General features: G+C 35.0%; 3 protein-coding genes across 5 annotated transcripts; 1 reads left to right on the top strand and 2 right to left on the bottom strand.

Annotated features, from left to right (window-relative positions):
* Window positions 1-177: 177 nt before the first annotated feature.
* LOC6560289 (fibrinogen alpha chain) lies at window positions 178-10286 on the bottom strand. 3 transcript variants are annotated; one of them, XM_001987056.3, is made up of 8 exons: window positions 10048-10286; window positions 8841-9239; window positions 4110-5123; window positions 3487-3850; window positions 1295-1426; window positions 1049-1236; window positions 798-984; window positions 178-728 (listed from the first exon to the last, which is right to left on the bottom strand). In XM_001987056.3, exons 2-8 carry the CDS (start codon window positions 9122-9124, stop codon window positions 522-524), a joined length of 2376 nt encoding a protein of 791 aa, XP_001987092.1. In that variant the 5' UTR covers window positions 9125-9239; window positions 10048-10286; the 3' UTR covers window positions 178-521. The 3 variants fall into 3 exon arrangements, with proteins under 3 accessions (XP_001987092.1, XP_032590677.1, XP_032590678.1); XM_032734786.2 differs by having other exon boundaries at window positions 209-728; window positions 10072-10188; XM_032734787.1 differs by lacking the exons at window positions 178-728; window positions 798-984; window positions 1049-1236; window positions 1295-1426 and having other exon boundaries at window positions 3409-3850; window positions 10048-10188.
* Window positions 1611-3374, top strand: LOC116805041 (protein O-glucosyltransferase 2-like). Its single transcript, XM_032734788.2, has 3 exons — window positions 1611-1808; window positions 1883-2798; window positions 2880-3374. Exons 1-3 carry the CDS (start codon window positions 1627-1629, stop codon window positions 3288-3290), a joined length of 1509 nt encoding a protein of 502 aa, XP_032590679.1. The 5' UTR covers window positions 1611-1626; the 3' UTR covers window positions 3291-3374.
* A 949-nt stretch (window positions 10287-11235) lies between the features above and the next one.
* LOC6561118 (E3 ubiquitin-protein ligase RBBP6) lies at window positions 11236-17444 on the bottom strand. The gene is made up of 11 exons (XM_001987055.2): window positions 17315-17444; window positions 16404-16579; window positions 16093-16327; window positions 15819-15992; window positions 15601-15746; window positions 15369-15527; window positions 14920-15227; window positions 14510-14859; window positions 14296-14445; window positions 13907-14197; window positions 11236-13151 (listed from the first exon to the last, which is right to left on the bottom strand). Exons 2-11 carry the CDS (start codon window positions 16567-16569, stop codon window positions 11366-11368), a joined length of 3765 nt encoding a protein of 1254 aa, XP_001987091.1. The 5' UTR covers window positions 16570-16579; window positions 17315-17444; the 3' UTR covers window positions 11236-11365.
* Between the last annotated feature and the right edge of the window lie 102 nt (window positions 17445-17546).

Here is a 17546-nt window from a genome sequence, read left to right as displayed (position 1 = left end):
CACACAGTTTACGATCTCATTCAAGGATCGATATACATGGAACTCGATTAATCTCCAGTACATTCGATAAATCGTGGTAGATCGATATTTAAAGTTGAAGCAGATTTGCTTCTACAAATACTTACGATTCATTTTTGGTTTTTATTAAAACGATCCGAAATAAAGGAAATGCAAGGACATTATAACAGTGAATCTATTTACAATTTATATTGGATGATTGCAGCGCAGCGTTTTATGAATAATACTTATACGTTATTGAACAATTTTAAAAGAATTAACTAGTTTTTATGTCGCTACAATAAAAAATTAGAGAAATAAGTTATTATTTGTAAAGGATAACAAAATTAAAATTACAGAAGGCATTGCATATATAAAATTGGCTATAATGCATGGATTTTGCTATTATAATGGACGGATATTCTCATCATCTACTAGAAATTCGTCTCTCTCTCTCTCTCTCTCTTTTCGTTTCAGTAATTCAACTTTGTATATTACATTAATAAAGTTAAGAAATTTTTTGTTTAAGTTGCAGTCACTGGGCCCAGGGGCATACTACTACTCTGTGGCTGTGGCATTCGAGGTCGTATCATCATTGTGGCCTTTTTCAGTGTGTAATCCCAACCCCGCCAGCGAAACCAGACGATTCCTTGACGAGCCGTCAAATCTTGTGGATCATGCAGATAGAGTCCGTTGAGGCCACGACCACAGGATTTCCACCACCAACCGCCCTGCAAAATATTAAAATTAATATCAGATTTATATGTAATCTAGTTTTTGAATTTTGAATTTAAATTTACCTTTAGCATGCTTGCACAATTGAGTGAGCTTCGATCATTATCTTTGTTGTATGTGGAAAATGGACTATTATTGGATCCATACCATGGATCATTTAATGAATCACCCGCATTCCCTTCGTAACCATCGATTTCCAATTTGTAATAATCTGCCTCGGAATGTATTTTGAAATGCGAATACTGAGCATATCTGTGCAAAAGTAAATGGTATCATTTATAAATTAAGGTTCCAAATCATACAAAACCGTACTCACCTTTTGTTGCCTTCGAAATCTTCCAATTCCACCCGCAAGGCATATTCTTCATTATTTGTCAGCATATAAATGTTTTCGTTGCCCAACCAAAATTCTTTTGCTGGCTCGCCAAAACCATTTTTATAATCCGCCCAATCGCGATTGAAATTTTCCCGTGGTTCTCCAAAATCATCGCGCCGTTGAATGACCTATGATTAATATAGAATTCAAAATTGGTTTTTGATTGAAATAATATTAATACTTTACCGTCCAGCCACCATCTGAGATGGCCTGTTCGCAGTACACTTTCAGGAACCAATAAGTTGTCCCACGTATTTGGAGATAAAAAACTCCAGATTGTTTCATGCCAGCATTTAAAATGTCTACACATGAAAATCCCTAAGAAAGAATATAATAATTGAATTAATTGAATGGTGGTAGCTTAAAAATATAAATATTACAATTATATTTGAAATTCATTTGCTTTTGAGCTTTTATTTTTTACGATATTTTTATAGTATTTTTTTAAGGTCATACATTTTTGCATTTCGAAAGTCGGTCACACTGATACTTTTTCTAGCGTTTTTTTATCAATCTCAATGTTTACCACAACAAAATGTATTATACTCGTATTTATTTTGCAATTTTCGGTTACGGCTTGCGAAGAGCAAATTTTGGATGCTAAGAAAACTCTCGTTTGGGGGCCAGGTCTAAAGCCGGATGATATTGTCCTGCCAGCCAGATATTTTTTTATTCATGCTGTCGACAGGAGTGGGAACAAGTAAGAATCAAATGAATAATTAATGAGAGAGATTTGAATTCCTTTTTAATTTCGCTTTTATCGTGTTTTTGCAGATTTGTGTCGCGCACGCATCTTGATTTCAAAGTTGAGATTAATGGAAATTCGCCACATGGCAAATGCCGATCGAACATAAATCAAATCGATCGCGGAGATGGATCGACAATTGTTCGTTATACGATCGCCGATTGGTGTGAGAATGTGGAGATTGTTGTTCAGTATAATAACTCTCAAGTTGCACAATCTCCGTATTTAATTCGCAACAAGGTGTACTCGGAGCAATGCTACTGTCCGCAGGAGTTAAATTTATGGCTGCTGAACAATGATTGTTCGCCCTTTACTGCGGATAAACAGATATCCTGGGATCTGCACTCGTTTAAGAGAGTGAATTTCAGCGCCATACGGGATAATCTCTTGAAGCGCTATAATGCACCGGAGAGCATTTCGTTGTGCCATTATGTTGTGAAGAACCAGCAGATTTGGAGAACTTGCTATGGAAAGTATACTGGATTTAAGATGTTTATGGATGCAACGTTGTCGGCGCTATCTCGAGTTGTTCTCCTGCCCGATATGGAGTTCTATTTGAATCTGGGTGACTGGCCGCTGTCGAAGAAGGGAGGGCAACAAAGGACATCTGGACCATATCCTATATTTTCTTGGTGTGGAAGTGACGATACTTATGATATAACACTGCCCACATATGATATAACCCAGTCCACAGTTGAGAATATGGGGCGAGTTATGCTGGATATGTTATCAGTGCAAAAGGATGTTTATCCATGGCAAGAGAAGGATGAGAAGGCGTTCTTTCGTGGCCGTGATTCGCGAAGAGAACGTTTACAACTCATCGATCTGGCTAGACAATATCCCGATGCGATAAATGCGTCCATTACGAATTTCTTTTTCTTTCGCAATGAAGAGGCTGAATACGGTCCGAAGGTGCCGCACATATCATTCATGGACTTCTTTAAGGTATATTGCTTCCACAAAAGTATTTTGCCATAAAGTATTCATATACTAATAAATTTTCTATTTTCACTGTTTTCTTTGCAGTACAAATATCAATTGAATATTGATGGAGTTGTTGCGGCATATCGGTTTCCCTATTTACTGGCGGGTGGATCGTTAGTCTTCAAGCAAGACTCGCATTATTACGAGCATTTTTATAGCAAGCTAACGCCATATAAGCATTATGTGCCCATAAAGCGTGATCTCAGTGACGTAATCGAAAAAATTGCTTGGGCCAAAGAAAATGATTTACGTGTTAAGGAAATTATTGCAAATGCACGAGCATTTGTCGATGAACACCTTTTGCCACAACATATCTATTGTTATCACGCAGTATTATTTAAGGAATGGAGCACTCGACTGGTGGCACCTGTCGAGATACTCCCAGGCATGGAGAAACTTAATTCTAGTTACACTTGCTCGTGCAAAGAAAAATTGCCCAGAGATGAGCTTTAGATATTACAATTTGTATTCCCATTATGAACCTCCTTTTGTATCACAAAACACTTAGCATGTTTAGGACAATTTCTGTATTTTGTACTACACCGATTGTTTATAAAATGATAAGACAATATTTATAATACAATCACTAGTAAATCTCAAAATATGTTTCAATTTTAATATGGATTATCAAGAGAAATATGGTGTTTACCTTGACATCCTTTAGGGAGAATATGTCGGTGGTAAAGGTGTTGTTCACCACAGCTGGTTTGTTCTTGACACTAGGAAAGATAATGCCGCCCTTACGGAAAGACGACTTTGTTGGTGTGGCATTCCATGACGTAGCCGTTGCGGATGTTGTCAGAGTTGCGTTCAGCACAATGCCCAATATGCTGTTTAGATTGCTGCTCGATGTAGTCGAATGACCACTGCTCGTTGATATAGCAGCGGTAGGGGTACTCAGTGTCGGATAGGGTGTCGTTGACGCATTCAACGATGTCGATGTTCGTGTTGACGTCGCTGGCGTTGTTGCTGGCTCATTCAAATCCGTTAAGCTCTCCTCAATCACCGAGTACCTGCTCAAAATAATGGATTGTGTTAAATAAATAAGAAATAACATTTCAAAATACTTTGAAATTTTTGTTTTTTTTTTTTGTTTTAGAATAAATTTCATAAATTTAGATTTGATATATTAAGAAAACTAAATTATTTCAAGTTTTCGCAACGATTTTAAGTTTAGTTTAAGTTTTCTTAATTCTTAATATAAATTTCTCTATGAAGCAAAAATCAGTTTTTTCTAGTTTCGCAACGATTTTAAGGATTATATTTGTGTACCTGCTTGGATCGTACTCCACCAAACGATCAATAGTTGGGTCGACTAAAAGATCCGTGGGTCGTTGAGCCAAAATTTGGACATCGTCCTCTTGTTTCTTTAAGCGTTTCTCAACCATATCCAAATTGTTGATGATCAAGTTCGTTTTCGTTTTGAGATCCTGATGGATTTCACCAATAGCTCGCTCCTGTCGCTGCGTTTGTGTGAGGAGTGCATCGGATTTGGGCAATAGATGATCAACCGAAGACTTGGTGCCCACCACCACATCCCATACTTCATCCATTTTCTCCGAGACGGATACCATGGGTCGCATCTGTTTAACCAGAGCATCGATTTTGCTCGATTTAATCGCTGGAAAGGCGGTTGTTGTGACATTGAAACCATTTAATTGCTCGTGGTGATCGACAACAGCATCGTGAATATCGCTCATCATTCGCAGCATTCGACCGATATTCTCTGATTCGATATTAATGTGAAACTGCAGCTTTTTGTCAATGTTGTCGGTGGAATCGCGCAGTTGATTGACTTCTGATGATACATGGGTCATTACTTCGGCAGTCATTGCTTTTGTAATCTCGACGACATTCATTGTGATCGGTTTTTTCTCACTCGCCTCGGCATTGAATTCGTCGACTTGCAAAAAGTTACTATCGATTTGGGTTTTAAGCACTTCCAGTTTCGTATCAATATCACTGACTTTCTGGTCCAATCGAATCAGTCGGCTATCGAGTTGGATATTTGGTGATATCGTCGCACTCTTTGATCCGTGTCTTCCGTTGTCGGAAGAGGAAGTCACTTCCGGTAGCACATAAACCACATTTGATAATTTTGAATCAAGACTATTTAGCTTTAAGAGTGCTTCTTCGGTTTTCTCGACATTATTTGTCACACGACTCTCCAATATTTCTATATGTCCCATCAGATCCTCAACGGATCTGCCCAGATTATCAATTCGTTTCAATTTTCCTTCGAGTGTTGTTATTATTATCTCAAATATACTCAGCAATTGTTGTTCTCTACAAAGAATAAAGAGAAAGAGAGTTGAACGTAAAAAGCCCGAATCGTTAGAGGTTTACAGTTAACTGTTAGGATAGAGTCATAGTCGAGAGTGCTCGACTTTAAGCATTAATTGGATTTTGAGTTATAAAGATGAACTTAATTTATATATATTTTATGTTAATTTCTGTATCTTAATTTTTTCAAAGCTGTTCAAGCTGGCAGGTCTATTGGATAGATATTTATTGAGTATGAATATGATGTTGAAAAAGAAATACGGACATGCTGTTACCGTGTTTAGACTAACAACCAACATTGACCCAGAGTCGATAAGCTTTAAAACGTTGCTAAAAGACTATAACGAACTTTTAAATCACTCTTTAACATTTTTTGTTTGGAAATACGCATTTGAAACGAAAGTGATAAAAAAAAAACTTGTTGTTACTAGCTGATGGCAAATATTTCTGAGTTTGCTCAATCCAAACTCTCTTTAATACCTCAACCATTTGAATGGGATCTTTTATTACATCTCTACAGCTTTCTTACCTTAGGCTGATGAATTGTATTCGACTGTTTTTTCCATTAATTAACTAAATAAAAATCGTACAACAAAAAAAAAACCAGAAATGACCGCTTACACTCCCAAACATCCAAACATGTGTGAAATAAGACTCACAACTCTCCTCAAAGCCCGAATCACGTAATTTGTTATGTTAGACTGAATATCTCCTTAAAAGGGTGCCACAATTGCCACTCCCAATTCAGCGTAAATTGCGACAATTTCCCATATACTCGAGTATCTCACAGTGCATTTTCTTTTATTCGTATACCTTTTTGGTATTTGGTATGGTGTTTGTATGGTGTTTGGTTTATGGTCAAATCAATGCAAGGCTATCGCTTGAAAGATATTGATATACATTTACATGTGTGTCTTTCAATAGCCATAGCCACTACGACTATTGTTGTCCACTGCGTTGTGGTATAATTAAATAAATTTAATAATTTGCATCACATTCACTTTGGTCCAGCACCACCACCAAATAGCCGTCATAAACGCGCAGTTTGGTTTCATTTGCCCATTTCCCACACTCGCAGGCAACAGCAGACCGGTTTTCCACCAGTTGCCACTGGCTGGCTAGCCAATCAACGAGCCAACAACAAGCCCAACAATCCAACGGGCCAACAATCCAACCAGCCAACGAGCCAAACCAACGAAAAGCACAGCACAAAACACCACCACACTCATAGAGCATGCACCAAATATATATAGATATATATATATATATATATATTGTATATATCTCTATATTTGTATATATGTTTATGCATATACCCTGTACCCAAAATAAGGGATCAATAGGTATTATAATGTCGATCAGACCATAGAGTTTGCTATATACACGTTTTACTGCAGTCTCTTGGTTAACTTATAAATATTTCATTTTCCATTTAAATTTAAATTGTGTCTTTAATTTAATTTATTTATTACTTTTTGTATTTTTCTGTGTCGACTGATATAAGCTGACAGCAAACAAACTTGTAATATAACCTTTATCCCAAAATGAGACCGAAATATTTTACTGCATTATAGAAAATGACTTTTGTAAAATGCTCAAAGATTTTTGTTAAAGAATAATTTTTGAAAATGTATAAAATTGTGATGTTAGTATCTTAAATATTATTTTTAAATACATTATTTATTTGTATTTGTTTTATTATTATTCTTAATATTTATATGATTATTCTTATTATTTATAACTTAATTTTTCGTTCCGATTTATTTTATCAGTCAGCATTTTCGTCCATTTTAACTATTTGAATAAATTATATACTGTATCAAATTTAATTTATTCATAATTATTAACTATTTATTTATATTTATTTAATTAAATACAATTTATTTTTATCTAAATTATAAGCAATTTAAACACTTTTCCTACTTTATTGTGATATAATCAACAACAAAAAATAATAGTCTTACAAATATGTAAGGTGATTTCCTCGCCGAGCTTATGAGGAGCTATAAAGTTTGTACCAATTTCAAATGAATTCGAAAAACTACAAAAAATGAGTTGGTAAAATAACTTCAGCTTTACAATATTTTTTGCACATTAAAAAATGTTAAATGTTGGCAAATAACAGAAAGTAAAGCAGAAACGAAAAAGGGGCAGACCAAAACAGCTTTTTTTGTGTGTGTGAAATTATTATTATTATTACAGACACAACTTCACAACTTGGCTCTGTAACAATCTAGAGTCTAGATATTTTGGCTTTGAATAGAAAATACGCTTCGCTGGCGTTCAGCTAATTTTCCTTTGTATAGAAGACGTTCGCACAATTAATTCTTCAGCCGTAATTCATTTGTGGAGGTCAACCAAATTTATGTATTATAAATATATATATTTGTATACATTTATGTATATGCCTGAGTTCTGTTTTCTCAACTAGTGCGAGAGTGCTTGCAATCATTATTTGTCTACATTTTTCAATGACCCACTATTTTGTTACTTATAATTTGTTAGGCATGATATACACTTATTTAACAGAAATAACAACAACCAGAAAGCTCAAGTCGAGTGAGAGAGAGAGAGCTTGACTAGCAGATACCCTGAAAGTAATGTCTTAAATAAAAAAATATAAAATCGATTCTAATTTGGCACACTCAAGTCTAAAAAGGTAATTATGCAGGTGCAAGTGTTCCCAATTTTATTGACTCGAGCAGGTTTCTTGTTGTTGTGCCCGAAACTGAAATCGTCGGGTTTTTTCATATACATATTTAAATAAATGCAGATCAGGGGATGATATACATATGACGTGACACATTTGTGCTGATTATTTAACTGCTCTCATCTGGCACATGCACGCGTATTTGTTTGTATTTATATGTGTTTATGAGGAAGTGGTGATAGCAGTTTTTATTTGTCAATATTAAATACGTCTTAGTTAATAACTTGGTTATTTTCTAAGCCAACGTATTCAATTAGAAGACTATAATTTATGTGGTCATTTTTATTGCTATCATAAAACGATTTCTATCGATATTTTCAGAAATTAAATGGATTTATATGTCAAATTGATAGTCTCTGAATACACAAATACTCTTTGAGATCGGTCGGCTTCCTTTCTGCTCGTTGCAAACTTTTGCTGGAGAGCATTATACCCTTTTTGAACATTTTGAATGCGTTTAGGGTATGCATAAAAACAATCAACAAAATTGATTTATGTATTATTTAAAAATTGTACAGAATCTATACACATACTTAAATTTTTTGGCTAGCAATTAACAAATGATCGAATATATTTATGCATTTGTGTTGTGCGCGTGTGTCTGTCTGTCCGGGTGTCTGCCTGTATATATCTGCACATGTAATGAATTGTTGAATTTTATTTTCTTTTTCATTCATTCAATTGATTGCACTTGTGTGTGTGTGTCTGTGTGTGTGTGTGTTTATGAAGACTATACAGTTAACCAGTATGCAAAAACCAGTTTGTTGCCGCAATCTTTTGTTTTGACCATTTGAATTCACACAAAAGCGCACACAAATATAAAAGTATACGTATATATTATATATATATATACATATAAAGAGGCTAATGCAGTCACACTCACACTCACATCAAAACTGCTACAAAGTTATGAAAAATACATATAAATATGTATGTATGTATGTATGTACTTACACATCTATGCAGTATGTAATATTATTAAAAAAAATAATAAGAAAAAAAGACCTCACCTTGTTCGCAAGTTTCCATTACGCGTTGAGTTTAATGTTTTTGCAGCGAGCTTAAAGCTCGCCGCTGCTGCATTGCTGCCACTATTTATTTGGCTAGCACTCGTTCGGGGTAGCGCCAAGCGTATATTCGAATTGCCACTGCCCATAACGGATCGCCCCGTCCCAGCAGGGTTGCCAGCATTGCCAGAGTTGCTTGCTGCCAATGCTCCCGAATATGCATTGGTTGCTATTGCTACGATTAAGAGTATGGCTGGGCCACTGAACCGTGACCGTAACTGCACCATTACGGCGTATCACGGACTCCAAATGCCGTGCACTTATTTCTTCTCAATTATAAAGTTTTATTTGGCAACACTCTGTTATTTGTTTCTTATTGTGTTTGCACTTTTACGGGGGAGCCTACAAAAAAATAAAAGGAATAACATTGCAATATTTTTGTTATGATTTCATTTGCACTTTTATTTAGTTATTTTTAATAATTTCATTGTGTTTGCCGAACCTATAAAAAATAGAAAAAATAACGTTGCAACTTTTTTGTTATGATTTAATTTTAATTTGACAATTATATCGTTTACTTTATTTTTAAATTTCATTAATTTATAAACAATTACTTAATGGGGCAAAACTATTCTACTAAATGAAGTAAATACATCATTGCCAAATGAGGCAACAATTTATTTGTTTTTTTTTTTTAATATTTTCTTTATACAATTTTTTGGTTGTTAGACGAGCTTTTGCATTGCAAGAGCTTATTCATGAATGTGAGTCGAGTCTGGTTTCATAAATGTTACTTTCATAAATACGATCTGCAGGCGGGTTGTTGCTTGTTACATAGTAACTTAAAGCTTAACTTATTGGGGGGAATCTATTGAATTTTTGTTTTTTGGAATATTTTCACTTCTTAAAAGTATATTGGTTTGTTGCATCAAGGTATACTTCTATATATACATGTATAAATTTTTTTTGTTGCACACAACATACATTTTCCTATGTATACGTATGTGTGTGTGTGTGTGTGTGTGCAATGTAATTGCACTTATTGAACAGATATCTTGTGGCACTCAAGTTACATGACATCACATACACATTTTTTTGGCTATATTATTATTATTATTGGCGAGAATCATTTCGAGCTCACTAATTGGTTTAATAGATCTGTGTAATTATTGTGGTGAATTGGGTATTGTATGTGTTTTTAAGCAAAAACCTCTGTTATTGAATATTTCACAACCGAACATATCCGTAGGTGAAACTTTTCTGCACACACGAAACGAGACGAGACGCGACGAGACGAGAAGCGAAGAGACGACGCGATACGTGCTTAGATCTCGATTTGTCTGTGCCACAATGCAGCTCAGTGCTGGCTGAAAGTTCGGCCCTAATTAACGGACCAGCAACAACAGCAGCAGCAACAGCAGCAACGGCAGCAGCAGCAGCAGCAGCTTTACAACACAACATTGAGTAACTCACCACGCACACACCACTGAGAGCAAAAGTGGAACTCGTTTACGGGGCCTAACGAAAGTGAGAGTGGTTTCAATATGCACCCATCTATGTATGGATGGATGTGTGCATATATTTACTCGAGTACGCTTAAGATATTTACGAAAAAATACATTGCATTATATAATGTTGAGTCGGGTCACAGCCATGATGATATTCTATTTGTATATACTATTTACGCGCTTGATTAGGTTGCCATTAGTATAGTTTGCATACATAAAAATAAATAAAGATTAGTTTATTTTGCAAAAACTCGTTTGCAGTTTTGCTAATTGATGTCCCACAGCTTATGCCCGAACCTGTATAACAAAATAAGGTAATAATTAAATGCGTAATAGATTTTTTTATTTTACAAACATTTCTTTATCTCCATCAAATATAATACTTACTTATTCAAATGCATTAGATCTATTTATATTTTCTTGAGCTTATGGGATTATTGATATATTCCGCAAAGTATGCAATAGACAAGACTATAGATTTATGTGCATCTTATATCCGAATCGGCTCACTATCAAATAGCAGCCATTGGAGTGATCAGACTTAAGATGCTTGAACAACTTGGTTGCTTACTAAACTCATTAAAAACACATGCATACATGCTTACATGCTTATCCTTACATTTCAACAAAAAATCCACATCGGACTACTATAATATATAGCTGTCATAGGAACAATTGGTTGGTTTTTTAAATTTCAGCAGTTTAACTCCGGTCTGCAATCATTCCCAATTTTTATTTTAAATATATATATATGTATTTATATAAATTTAATACTGCTGCTGCTCCTTAGAAGGTGAGTTGTCAGCAAATGTTCGTGGTTAATAAGTGGATGTCACTCTGGAAGAGAAAGTTCTATTATCCAACTATTTAGAGAAAAGAAGACACACTCGTTTTCACATTTACAATATTTTTAATGTACATGTACAATAGGTTTTATTTCTTATACTAAAATATTGTTTAATTTTAGGTAAATTATATTTCTGATTTGCCTTATTTGATTTGATTTTTGTGTTCAGCCGTTTATTTCCTGGACTTTTTCTTTTTCTTCAAGATTTTACTCTTCTTTTTGCTTTTTACATCCTTACGTTTTTCACTTTTCACTGATTCGGTCGACGAGCATTTTTTTAGTTTCTTAAGTTTTTTATCCTTACGTTTCTTATATTCAGTTTCATCGGATGGTGACAGGGGTGTAACATCTCTCTTAATTGAGTTGTCGTATTTGGAGACTTTACTTCTACTACTTGAGTGGTTTTCATCGAATTTTCTGAATGGATTGTCCGGGCGACACGGTCTGGAAGCAATCGATGAAATTAGACGCGTCTCTCCTGTTTTTCGACTGCCGTGCGAGTTTCGATCTGAGTCATAGTTTCTCTTTTCACTTCTAGACGAATCTCTTGTGGATGACTTGTCCTTGAATTGGGACTTGTGTTTCTGACTGTCGGAACGCTCATGCGACGACTTGCGTGGATTTCGGCTATCTTCGTACTTTCTTTCGGTTGTTACTCTAATTCGTTCTTTGGAATCCTTTTCCCTTGTCCGGGAGCTATAACTGCCCGAACTATGCTTGTTTCTCTCAACGCTAACATGTCGGCCAGAGTTCTCTCTTTGATTTGTCTTGGATCGATCCGAAGAATAGTCTCGCTCCCGAACAACTTTGTTGCCTAGCCTTTCTTTTACCGATTTACTGGTAGCTGATGATTTTGGGGAATGCGAGCGATCTCTACAATCCGTTTTCAATGAAATCGTTGTGTCCTTACTGTTATGCTTTGTATCGATCACAACTTTAAACTCAACGGGCCTTATTGCGTTAATTGCCTTTGCAAAAATTGCATTTTCCGCCTTGCGTATAACATCAGATGTTATTTCAGAATGGTCTTGCATTTTATTGGATGAAGACACTTTTCGACAGGGATCAAATAAATTACTGGTTAAGCTAGAATCGTCTAGTTCCCATTTTGATAATTGGACATCATTCACATCGATATTATCGCGATCTAAATCATGATCTGTTGTAACCTCTATATTTAATATAGGTTCATTGTTTTTTAAAGTGTCCAGATCAAGGCTATTCGATAGTATCTTTTGATTTGAATGATTTGTGTGGCTTTCAGCGATTTCGTCGCACGGATTCATATTTAAGTTGTCCACAGAGAATTTTTCTGGTGCAGGCTCAATACTTTCCGAGTGGCTCTTTTTGTTCTTATCCTTTTTTTCCTTTTTATCTTTCTTACTTTTCTTGCGCTCCGATTTGACTTTTTTCTTCTTTTTTCGGTCTTTTAACTGAATATTATTTTCCTTTTCCATATTGTTATTGGATTCCAAATGATCCTCGGAGTGTACAGCGCTTGTGTCATTCTCCAGATTTAGCAACTGAGTACTTTGCGGTTTCTCCAATTTGATGTGAATATGTTGCTCTCTTCTGTCGGGTGTTTTTGGAGGACTCTCGTACATATCCGCACATTTTATTTCATCTCGAGAAGCCTTTAGAATCCTTGACTTTGCCGGTGGCGTCAGGCTTCTAGAAATGTGATCAACAGTTTTGATGTCTACGTTGTTACTGCTATACGTTCTTGGCCTCTTTGCGGAGTGAGTTTGCCCATGAAAATCTCTATCCACATCAGTATCTATTGCCTTATTATTAAAGTTCATATCATTATCCGCTAAACTCTCAATTTGTAATGATTCAAAACCAGGCGGTGGTGGCTCAACTGTGTCTGGTTTGGGCGCATACGGTTTGGTTACCGACTTCTCTCTTGGTCGACTCTTATAGTTTGATTTTGGCGATGGTGAACGTCTATGCATATATCTGTAAAATAAACATATAAATGTTAAAATAAGTTAAATGAGACATTGACTCTAAACATAATAAAAAATAGGTAGAAAACATGATCGAAAGCACCTCTTAGGAGAAATCTGAAATAATTAAGTAAATAATTTATTTTATGTTGTGAATAACTAATTTAAATATAGATTAAAAATGTTTATATATATATATATATATCGAAATGTATTGTTGATATATTATAAATAAAAGGTTTTATTATTAGACCAAAAAACAATAACATCTCATTCTTCATTTAAATTCTAGCAAACATTGCGCTGTAAACTTATTTAAATAGCTTCAATCAATTCATTTAAATAAAAATTAGAATGACTCACGTTTGTTATAACTTAAGTAAAACAAAACAAAAATGAGATGTTTTTGCTTACCATTTTGGTCTAATATCCATTTTTTATGTTTAATATATTAAACATGTATTTATTTGTTTATCTATCTCCAGCTGGATACAAGTCAATACTGAGACTCCGAAGTAAATAATAAACAGGAATCGTTTATTTGAAAATAAAGTAACCAATCAAATATAAACTAGAACTTTTCCATCTGGCTTAAGGTGAACGCTGTATACTATATCGGTATAGTTTGGATGTATCTTAAATAATCAAATAGCTAACTTGCGTTTCTATAGAATAACTTTCCCATTGATTTTTCTTTTCCTTTTTGGATGATAATACGCATAGATAGATATGTATTTGTAAAAGTAACTTAATGTATAGAATAACCTCTTCTTCTTGTCGCTTGGTGAATTCGATCCGTGACTTGAATGGCGGGTAGCTCGACTCTGCCGTCTTTCATAGCTATATTCACGCTTCCTTTCCCGGGAGCGTGGTCTCTTTTCCTTAATGATCATTTCTCTGGATGAGCCTCTATCGTACACCGGCGACTTGAACCGATGCCGCAGTCTTCCCGGTGATCGAGATCTGTGATGCACTGGACTGCGGCGACGATCGCTTTTCTGCTTCTCTTTTTCCTTCATGATTCGATTGAAGGCTTCAAGCGGATCATCTATAAGTCTGCAACAAGTTTACAGAATAGTTATATAATATATACATAAATATATATATATATAGATAAGTGGTGGGTAAATATAAGCATATGGGACATCACTTACCCAGTGCCAACTTTGGCTGCGACTCCTTGATATATAGATGCCAAATTCGTGGACTGAAATGTTTGCGATGGATTGATATTAATGTTCGCACCTGGCATATATGATGTATTCATTTGATGTACAGGTGCTTGGTTTTGATAGTGGCCAAAGCTGAAAAATATTAATATCGTTATATGATAAGTCATAGTCTGATTAATCATTTATTTAATCCTACCTTATTGGCGGCCTGTGGGGCATATTATTATATCCATTGTTATTGTAGGGGGGCATATGAATCATTGTTGGACATCGGGGAGGCATTTGAATATATGCTGGCTTATATAGCCCCATATGACGACTCTGATCTGTGTTCGGCTCTCTCTGCTCGCTCATGTTCATATTTGCATATTTGTGGTGAGTGCCAACTGGAGTGGGTAAAAGACTTCGCTCATTCTGGGGCCGAATCCTTTCATTATTATCGTACGACTGATGCTTTTTCTCCATCTCAGGTTTATACTCAATGTTTGCTTCACGGCGTGGATGAACATTGTTGCCATGTGACTTGTGTGAGTATGAGGGTACAGACTGAAATGACAAAATGGAATTATATAATAGCACTAATCACAATTCACAATTCTTACTCACTTGCTCTTTATTTGTGTCAGCATTGATCAGTAGTGTGTTATTAACTTTTTGTGGCATTGTTATTGTTATATTGTCTTCATAATCTGAATCAAATTTATCTTTTTCTTTTTTGACCGAGTCCGTAGAATTAGTATTAGTGTTATTTATGTTTTTGGTAACATTTTGTTCTTCAGTTTTAATCGGTTGTTGTGGTTGAGATATATTGTCGGCTTCCGTTTGTTCTGTTTGCTTGGACTCATCTGGAATAGGTTCTTGCTCAGGAACAGGGTCTTCTTCTTTTTTCTCAACTACCGGATTGACTTTAGTGACTGGAAGCGAAATGTCGAAATTATTAAAGTAATAATTATATTATATTATTTATATTTCAAACTGTAGTCTTCAATTTAAATGATTACGATTAACATATTAAAAGGAATTACATAAACTAAAAGGCTGTCTTCATATCTTACCAGGCTTAAATGCTGCAAGCTTATATCCAGATTCATTTTTGAAAACGTTTACTGAATTCCTTAAAAATCGGTTTGGAATCAAAGAACCCGGGGAACAGTTCTTTTCCTTGCAATCCGGGCACTCACTATCTTCTGATTCCAGCAACGAGTTTCGGACGCCTGAAATTCAATTAACATTAGTTGTTAATTATTTAATGCATCTCAAATATAATGATGTAAACTGTATACTTACAATCATCACAAAAGGAACTGCCGCAGCACGGTATCATTACGGCATCGACAAATATATTTCGGCAAATACCACATATTAAATCTTCTGGAATTTCTTGATCCTTCTCAGTAGATGCAATGAATTTTGATGTTTCTTGTTCTGTTGGACTGAAATTCAATAATCAAGAGGATCGGTTTAATTGAAATAGATAATGGAATCGGGAAATAAGTAACACTTACATTTCTTTGCCCCTAAATGATCGCGGAATGCCTGTAGTTCTCTTGACTTCAAATTGTTCTTTTCCCGATGAAAAAGAACAGTTCTTTATCCAGTGGCCACCTCTTTTACACTTATTGCATCGATAGGAGGCCGGAACTTCGCCCACTTGAGACTGTCCTTTAATTCGGTGATACCTACACATCAAGTCATTTAGTACAATGTTGAATCTTCTCTACGTATTGCCTAATGACCAACAAGTGTTTAAAGACAAATTCATAACGAAAAGATACTTACGTTTTAGGATCATAATCTGCTGTACTTTGCATCATCATCGCTTGGATTTTGTCCTCTTCACTTCCCTGCATCTTAAATAAATCCATATTTATGTTATCTGCCTTGCTCGATGGCGCATTTGAGCTCGCATTATCTGCGGGCGGATCCCATCCTTTTTTAACTGGATGTGCAATGGGTATGCGTGAAATAATTAATGTGGTATTTTTTGGGATCAAGAAGTTGTCATCCTTGTATTCTAAAAATCAATCAGAAAAATAGTCATTACAGATGTATAGAAAACCAATTAAGGACAAACATTTTACGATATTTACCTTCCTTAGTTTGGGCATTCGTTATTTGTAGATCAAAATCAATAATTTTACCCAGTCTTTTCTGCTGCACTATTTCTCGCTTTAAGTCCGCAACAGAAATATGAAGTCCATCGAATGTTATTGTGTCGAAATTAAGGGTACTTTTGAATTTATAATGTACCGACATTTTGACATTTCTAAAAGTAAATCAAGCACATTACGATTTTTAATATGGATACCAAAGATACGATTTTTAACAACTGGCACAGATGTTTCTCCAGTTTGACCTTAAAAACGCCAACGATTTAAATCACAATTCACAGTATTTGCTTACAAAAATGTCTGAATGAATGAATTTAATTTAGAAAATAATTCGCATAGCACGTGCAGTAAAAGAACAAAGGCTCACTTGATCAGATTTAGCTGGATCGCTTTGAAGCCGGCATTTAAGCTTTAATTAATGTGCATGTTGGCCGAGAAACAGAACTTGTGCTTAAAGCATATTTTCACTATTATAATAAACAACTAGTATGTAAATATGTATGTATGTTACATGTATGTATGTAAGCATATACATAGTTACATACTTACATATCGGTGCAGCCCATGTACACATGCTTAAACATCAAGGTGTTTTACATATATGTACACATAGACACTTATGTACATCATAATTGCACTTGAAACTTATATATACATACATACTGTACACATTTATTTACTTTCGGTCAACCACAGATGAATAGCCGGACCACATACAAATACATACATACACACACACATACAAATATACATACATACATGCTACATCTACATGGTCGCTGGCCGAATTTGTATGCATGTATGTATCCGCATAAATTTGTATGTGCAATGCTCAAATGAGCAGAGCACATGAAATTAAGAGAATTTAATCTTTTGCACAATATACTCACACTTCTTAGCACATACGATGATAGCACAGCACAATAATTTCCTTCTGTTTTTCCGACTACTTGATAAGATAGAATTATATTATCATTTTGAGTTTTGTCAAAACAAACCGAACTAGTTTAATTATATGGAACCGATTTGGCGTTCACAGGGTTGATTTATACATTTCCAGGAACTAAATTATCGATATTCAATTTATCGGTCCATTTCGAGAATGAAACACATTTATTAATC

Source organism: Drosophila grimshawi, unplaced genomic scaffold, assembly GCF_018153295.1.
Source record: "Drosophila grimshawi isolate 15287-2541.00 unplaced genomic scaffold, ASM1815329v1 contig_1369, whole genome shotgun sequence".
Taxonomy (NCBI): domain Eukaryota; kingdom Metazoa; phylum Arthropoda; class Insecta; order Diptera; family Drosophilidae; genus Drosophila; species Drosophila grimshawi.
This window is presented reverse-complemented; position numbering and strand designations above follow the sequence as displayed.